This window comes from Olea europaea, chromosome 22 (assembly GCF_002742605.1).
Source record: "Olea europaea var. sylvestris chromosome 22, O_europaea_v1, whole genome shotgun sequence".
In the NCBI taxonomy this organism is placed as follows: domain Eukaryota; kingdom Viridiplantae; phylum Streptophyta; class Magnoliopsida; order Lamiales; family Oleaceae; genus Olea; species Olea europaea.
Window position 1 is genome coordinate 14902648 of NC_036258.1, and position 8462 is coordinate 14911109.

Here is an 8462-nt window from a genome sequence, read left to right on the forward strand (position 1 = left end):
CACTTCGGCATCAATTGCTTTTTCAGTATATATGTTTTCGACCTTATATGAGTCACATATTATAACATAGTTGATAATAATGAAATTTGAAAATGATAAAGTTGCAAAATTGTTAGTGTTTCACATAAAAAAATTGAGATTGTAAAACTTCCTCTATTCGAGTTTGAAATCGACTACCTGGATGCATAGATATGGTTTTAATTGCACACGAATTAAATATTTCATGTTCAATTTTTTTTCCAAAGAAATGAATTGATTAAATTTAGTTGCAGAATAAAAATAAATAAATACCTTCTCCTTCATCCGAGTTTGAGACTAGTTACATTATGTCTACATTGAATTTCTTATCCCAAGTAAAATACTGCTCCTCAAGTTACGAATGAAAACTTCATTGGTTATGTTTTTATTGAAAATCATATTGAAGAGCCCCCATGTTATCTTGGGTCGAAAACAAACATTTCAATTAAGATAAGAGTGAAAAAAAAATTATTTACGAAAAATTCTTATTTTTAGAACCAAAAAGCAAAAAAATAAAATAAAATAAAATAAAAAATTAAAATTAAAAAAATAAAGATTTGAAATCCAAAATTCTTCCTTCAATTTCAAAAACGAAATTGAAAATCAATTCAATTCGAATTTACGCAATGATAAGTACCACCACCCTCGTCTAGAAGGCAAGGGTAAATAAGTCAATTAAGGCGTGAGCTGAATTGGCGAGAAGCTGAGACCATTGCCAATTTGACATCCGAATAGATGCCGTTAACAATGAAGTCATATGATGACGTAATATTGCTTACATCTAAATTAACATTTTAAGTCAATGATTGACTTCTAACCTTAAACGGGCCCAACAGATTTATGAATGATTGAATGCCAATGCTTATCCCGTGAGTGTGGGCCCAATCTGTATTTTTCACAATCGATCACAAATTTCAACAAAAGATTAGAGTTACAATCTTTGATAATTAGAATAAAATTATTTGGAAACGTGTGGGGATGACATTACGGTCTCCTTTTGTCAGGGATTTTCCCTACCGTCACTGTCCAAATCTCGGTACCCAAGACGGGAACGGGACAAAATCCTCACCGTCCCTTTTAGGTTTACATTTTTTTTTTTTTTAAATCCATATGTTTATTTTTAATGGTCGAGCTTGGATGATATGGTGTGGGAATATTTTTTTTTTTAATATAAATGGGAAGACATTCGTGGCCGGATTATGATCCCGTCCTCACCCTCGACTCGTTGAAAAAGATAATTAAAAAATGAAGAACCTTGTCAAAAGTGTACTTATTTCTTATTCATGAATAATGCAGTGATCGAAGATGTCGTGGTGGGAACTGATTGGATGAGATAGTTGACTGTGTTTAAAACAATTCAATGATAAAACGCTACGTGATATTATGTTAAACTTTCTGTTCCTATAGCATGAATGTATGTTGAGAGAGAGTGAGAGATTTAAACATGAGTTATGGATATAAGGAGGGAAAATATTTTATTTCGCTTTTTAAAATCAATTTGTAATTTTCCATCCAACGAAAGCGAAGGGAAGTGGAATTCAACTCTACTTTCTATGAAGTCTTGAGACTTTTCTCTTCCACCAACTTTCGTGGTTACCAGAAAAAAATCATGAAGTACAGCACCTCCACAATATAAGACCTGGTCAAGGGCATTTCAATTATAAAAAGTTAAGCAAAAGATACAAATAAAACCAAGCCTAATAGTAATCTAATATTTGGTAGCCAAGGACTAGGGTTTGGGAATTGATTTCACTCAATGTAAGTCCTAGCAATGTGATTTGGATAGAGTTAGCTTAATTGAAATCAAATTAAAATGTTGTGAAACAGTTCGATTCATATCTGATGTGGACATTAAAGAATTTAGATGACATTTTCTTAGTACGAGAGGACCAAAAAATCTCACCTTTGGTGTACCTGCAAATTGAAATTAAATTAAAGTGAAATAACTCGATTGAAATCAAATTAAAATATTGTTATTTGAGAAGTGCAATGATCTAATTGACATTAAGAGTATAATTACCATGAATTGAGTTTTCCCAATTTTTGAAACGAGTTTCAATGGTGGAAATGGAAAATTACCTTATTTTTTAAAATTTATATGAAAGTATTCAACTTTCACTCAATGAAACATAAATTATCTAAGTACAATATAACCTTTACATAAATAAGGTTGGTATCAAAAAGTTTTATTAAATAGCAAAATGTTATTAACTTATAGAGGGTCAATTCCACCCATTAATCGAAGTTGGGATTGAAAAAAATTATTATCTATCGGAGGTTATTAATTTATAGAGTTTATACGGTATATTATCCTGAATTAAAAAACTTGCACGACCAATTAGACTCAACTCCTATATTTTATCAACTTGACCCTAAAATTTAATCAATTGAACTCTTCACTCGACGAACTTGACTCTACTAAATTAAGTTCGGTTGATATGAACCCTATCTTCATATTTATTCTGTGCTTCTCTAACCTTCCCCACCCCCACCCCCCACCCTTTCCCAGTCAAATTTGCTAGAAGTGTGAACAGAGATCCAAAAATGAAGAAAAGAAAAATATTCTATCTTTAAGTAGAAAACAAAGAAAATTCAAAACTATGAAGTAATGTCTTTGTCAAGTTTTAAGAAAATCTTACGACTAATTTCATTTCCTCTCACTATTTCATTTCCTCTCACTATTTCGGAGATAATTCATCTTTTTCCACTAAGTCCAAGTTTTTCTCATGTTTATAAATATAATTATTTTACAAGTACAAAAAACAGAAAGACTATGTACAAGTGCTGCGTTGGCAGCAGCTGTATGGCTTTTTTTGTACTTTTTTCATCTTCCAATGATAATCTGCCAAGTGTTTATTTGTGTAATTTTTGTGAAAATTTTTCTGTACCTATAACATTGTTATTATAAATATTCAAGAAACTTCTTATCACCAAGAGTTTACGTACGTTACTAGAAATCATATATACATGTCACTATCGAGTTATATATGTTCAGTTTATTTTAACACGATTAGATGATTAAAAATATTTATTTATTTAAATTATGTTTCAATACATTAAGCCCCTATTTGGTGTAGTGAAAATCAAAATTTTTGTAGCTTTTGATAAAAGTTGAAAATAGGCCTAGGCAAAAAAAATCGAAAAACGACCAAACCAATCAAATCGAACCAACTTGAGTCGGTTCGGGCTGGTTCGATACATAATTGATTTGGTTTGATTTTCTTTTAAACAAAGGTCATGTCTGGTACAACTTTTCATCTTGATTGTAATTGAAAATCTTACCCTTTTTTTCTCCTTTGGGACCCACCCGTGAGAGGATGGATCAAGAAATACGGCAACCAACAGTCACAATTTTGATAGAAATCAAGGGAGAAGCACCCCCAGACAAGTAAAAAATCATGATGGGTCAGTTCAGTTATGGTTTGAAATTTCATGTTATTGATTAACTGAACCAATCTAACCCACTTACGTGTTCACTTTTTTTTTTAAATCTAAGAAAAATAAAAATCACATAATAAACTCTAATCACATAACTATATCCCGATTCCTTCCAATCTATGATGTTGTCGATAAGTAATGACACTAAAAATTTTCTTTCACTGGCTTATTAAGATATACTTAGCATTTTTTTTTTCATATTCAAGCAATCAAACTACATAATATATAAAAAAATAATAAATTTTTTAAGTTTTTTTGTTAATCCGTCTCTATTAACCTGATTTTATTTATTAATCAATAGTTATTTTAGTTCTTGTCATTTAAGTGTACCTAAAACTCAAAACAAACTTTAAAAAAAAAAAAAAAAAAATTTAATTTGGATTAAAAGTCCAAACCATTTAACTAAACCAAACCAAACCAAATCGATTTGGTTTGGTTCGGTTCAATTTAAGAGTTACAGTGGTTTGGTTGGGTTTGAAATTTGTCTAAACCGACTAATTTAGTTTTTGTTTCGGATTGAAATCGAAACCGACCGAAACCAAATCGCACCCAAGCCTAGTTGAATAAGTATGTGATTAAAAAGTTTATAAAAATTAGGAATCTTATAAAATGTGTGATTAAAATTAATTGTTGACTTTCACTCAAATTTTAACAAAATTTTTAAGTGACACCAAATAGGGGCTAAATGTTTAATACGTACACAATTTTTATAAAAGAGATATTTCATTCGCATGCTCTGTCCCCATACAAGTCATAAGATGATCTTCTATGACTAAACAAGATAATATTAATAAATATCTCGGAGAATATTTAAATCTTCATTGTTTGGCATGCAAGTAAGAATTTCTTGACCAGTATATATTTATGTGTTACCTTGAACATGGACACATCATAGTACAAATTAAAGTTTTTCTCCAAGAACCTCAATTTCCACGCAATTTCCATTTCGTATAAAACAGAACCGGAGACTTGACTTCAAGATTTTTAACCCTATAAATATTATGTCATCATGCATACTTCCATTCATACATTTGATCAACTAACCATACTGGTGAAGGCCAGAAAAACACAATACAGAGTTCTTCAACATTTCAATGGAAACAACTCTTGATATTGACCTTAACACCAATCCCAGAAGTAACCACAGTGAAATTCCGGTACGTGGGTCTACTTGAAATATTAATGAAGAAAAAGGAACTAAAATTTAGATAATTCTTCTTGTACAATATACCCTTATTTCTTGTGCCATTAATTTCTTAGACATATTTATGTTCTGTCAGAATGAGGATTCAGAAAAGGAATTTGGTGGGGAGAGCAAGTCATCGTCAATGAAAGAAGAGGTGAGTATAGCAAAGTTCAGTTTCTTCTTCCGGCGTTGTATTGTACTTTAGTTTCCCTCGTAACAAATTCAAATATAAATTTATTTCTTCTTTGCTTGTATAATTCACCTATGCAGCTCATCTAAATCATCTTTTCTGTTGTTGTCTTCTTCTTCTTCTTCTTCTTCATTTTTTCCTTCTTTTTATCCTCGTCTAGTTCGAAAAAAGTATGTCAAACTCGGATAATTTTGATTTTCTAAAACCAAAACCTCGTGAAACTTGTTTCTTCGGCATTTTGTAAACCGTTATGAAATGTTTTCTCTAACAATATTTAGTCACCATGGAAAGCATAAATTCGTGAAGCGTTTTAGTTTTATTTTATTTTTATTCTAATATTTCCCCCAGTTGCTAACCTCAAAATTGTAATTATTTGTGCAGTCTTATAGCTTTTTGATTCAGCAGTTAAATCAGATGAAATTTGAGAATAAGAAGCTGATAGAATTAATCACTATTGTGTGTGAAAATTACAACAATTTGATGCAAAATTACCCAGGAGATGAACTCTTGAAATCAAGAAAGAGAAAGGCTCATTCTACAGAAAATGGTGACAATTCTGTTGGAAAAAATGGATTCACTTGTAGCTTATGTGATGAAGGGTCATCTGGGACACCAAATGAAATTGTGTCAAATGTTTCAAAGGTTCATGTACGCATCGATCCATCTGATACGAGCCTAGTAAGTTAATTATTGAGCTCAAATCATATGACTTAATGAAAAACATTTCAATGGAAACAACTCTTGATATTGACCTCAACACCAATCCCAGAAGTAACCACAGTGAAATTCCGGTACGTGGGTCTACTTGAAATATTAATGAAGAAAAAGGAACTAAAATTTAGATAATTCTTCTTGTACAATATACCCTTATTTCTTGTGCCATTAATTTCTTAGACATACTTATGTTCTGTCAGAATGAGGATTCAGAAAAGGAATTTGGTGGGGAGAGCAAGTCATCGTCAATGAAAGAAGAGGTGAGTATAGCAAAGTTCAGTTTCTTCTTCCGGCGTTGTATTGTACTTTAGTTTCCCTCGTAACAAATTCAAATATAAATTTATTTCTTCTTTGCTTGTATAATTCACCTATGCAGCTCATCTAAATCATCTTTTCTGTTGTTGTCTTCTTCTTCTTCTTCTTCTTCATTTTTTCCTTCTTTTTATCCAGAAAAAAGTATGTCAAACTCGGATAATTTTGATTTTCTAAAACCAAAACCTTGTGAAACTTGTTTCTTCGACACTTTGTAAACCGTTATGAAATGTTTTCTCTAACAATATTTAGTCACCATAGAAAGCATAAATTCGTGTAGCGTTTTAATTATATTTTTTTTACATTTTAATATTTCCTCCAGTTGCTAACCTCAAAATTGTAATTATTTATGCAGTCTTATCGCTTCTTGATTCAGCAGTTAAATCAGATGAAATTTGAGAATAAGAAGCTGATAGAATTAATCACTATTGTGTGTGAAAATTACAACAATTTGATGCAAAATTACCCAGGAGATGAACTCTTGAAATCAAGAAAGAGAAAGGCTCATTCTACAGAAAATGGTGACAATTCTGTTGGAAAAAATGGAATCACTTGTAGCTTCTGTGATGAAGGGTCATCTGGGACACCAAATGAAATTGTGTCAAATGTTTCAAAGGTTCATGTACGAATCGATCCATCCGATACGAGCCTAGTAAGTTAATTATTGAGCTCAAATCATATGACTTAATGAAAACTCGTTGAATTGCCTCATCTGAAAGTTAATTCTTGAGGACGTAAAAAGATGATTTATATAAAATATTGTGCAGTCTATCTTACCAAACAAACCATAAAGATCTAACGCGATTTTGACTACAGGTAGTAAAGGATGGATATCAATGGAGAAAATATGGACAAAAGGTGACTAGAGACAATCCATCTCCTAGAGCCTACTATAAGTGCTCTTTTGCCCCATCTTGCCCAGTCAAGAAGAAAGTGAGTCCATTTCATGGAATATAAAATCTATTGTCAACCTGCAGATTGGACGAAACACCAAAATGGACAAGATTTTAGCCTATTTCCTTTTTAATACACTGGTGCAGTTGAAATTATGCCTATGTTTGAAAAAAATTTAAACGTTACTGGTTAAACCACTTTAATCCACTCATTTCTTTCGATATATAAACACTTCCCAAATATAATCATTTTTCTGAATATTCCATGAGTTTATTGCTCCTTGCGCTTGGTGAATGAGTTGTGCACATACTTTAGCACATAAACAGCATCTTTTTTTCTTCTATTTTCTTTTATTTATTTTTTTTTCTCAAAATTAGGACAAACTTACACGTAAGTTATGTCAATACGCCCTTTCAAGTGCAGCCATATTTATTTTTTCATCCTATGGTCAGTACAGTGCGAGACTTGAACTCAGGATGTGTCTCTGTTTCATTAGAGACACGTACTTATTTATGCAAATTATGTCTTCCACAAGTATACTAACTTATTTGAGGAAATAATTGATTTATACTCGTAGGTGCAAAGAAGTGTTAATGATCCATCACTTTTGGTAGCAACTTATGAAGGCAATCACAACCACAAAAATCCTAATGAAGATGAAATTTCAATAGAATTGTTAAAGGGAGTAAATGATATCTCATCCTCCAGCTTTGTCTCCTTATCCATGGTTGAACAAATGGCATCTACTTTAACAAGAAATCCCAGTTTCACGGAAGCACTAGCAGCAGCAATTACAGGGAGAATTTTAGATCATGAAATTGAAGAAAATTGATTCAAGAAAATTTCAAGGATTTCAATCTTTATTGGCATCTGGGTTCATTTGAGAATGTAAAATTTAGCCAAAAATTGTTGAATCTGCATTGTTAAAGGTAATGAAGTAGTAGATATTGTTTGGGAAACGGGATTGTTGTCAAGTTTTGTTTCGCTTGTTGAAGACAGTATATAAATAAATAAACAAATCTATTTCTCAATTAGCTTAGAATTTTTGGATGGGAAAATCGATTGTGACAATAAAATGTATAAATGTTATGTTCAAATCTTACTACCTAATATTTATAAAAACTCCCCCATAGTTAGATCTCTCGTGATAAAATAGGCCCCTATTTGATGGTCATTACAAAGAGAAATTGAGGAAAAATAATGTTTTGAGAATGATTTATTTATTTATTTATTTTTAAAGAATGTATAATTAAAAAGTAGACTACAATTTTGGATTTACATACAAAATACTTTGTTGTGTAAATATATGATTAAAAATAAATATGAAAAATAAAAAGTTGTGAGATAAACAGAGGCAAACAGGGGCTAAATATGATTTGCTTATGAAGGTAGCAGGTTGAGTTTGACTAATCGCCTAAATCGAAGCTTGTTTTTCTCTTGCTATACTGGGTAGTCAACCAATATAAAGATTTTCGTTCATGCCAAATTCTCACAACGATTTCTACTCAGCAGGGTCGGTTTTGGGTATAATGGGGGCCTCAAAAAAAAAAAATTTAAAGTATAAAAAAATATTTATTATGGAATTTCCTCAATTTTCTTACATTAGATATTTCGTGATAATGCAAATAAAGTAGGGGCCTCCCTATGAATAATATCTTTCAATTTATTGCTGCTTTGAATTTTATTTTTAAATATAAGATATTTTTTATT

General features: G+C 31.2%; 1 protein-coding gene across 1 annotated transcript; it reads left to right on the top strand.

Moving 5' to 3' along the window:
• The first annotated feature begins 4467 nt into the window (after window positions 1–4467).
• Window positions 4468–7786, top strand: LOC111371188 (probable WRKY transcription factor 40). Its single transcript, XM_022993090.1, has 8 exons — window positions 4468–4613; window positions 4737–4796; window positions 5214–5510; window positions 5558–5623; window positions 5747–5806; window positions 6214–6510; window positions 6675–6791; window positions 7330–7786. Exons 1-8 carry the CDS (start codon window positions 4551–4553, stop codon window positions 7582–7584), a joined length of 1215 nt encoding a protein of 404 aa, XP_022848858.1. The 5' UTR covers window positions 4468–4550; the 3' UTR covers window positions 7585–7786.
• The last annotated feature ends 676 nt before the right edge of the window (window positions 7787–8462 follow it).

Coding starts and splice junctions, on each gene's coding strand:
- LOC111371188 (XM_022993090.1), top strand. CDS start 4,551: ATGGAAACAACTCTTGATATTGACCTTAACACCAATCCCAGAAGTAAC. Junction 5,624..5,746: donor GTAACCACAGTGAAATTCCG/GTACGTGGGTCT, acceptor ATGTTCTGTCAG/AATGAGGATTCAGAAAAGGA. Junction 6,792..7,329: donor CTTGCCCAGTCAAGAAGAAA/GTGAGTCCATTT, acceptor TTATACTCGTAG/GTGCAAAGAAGTGTTAATGA.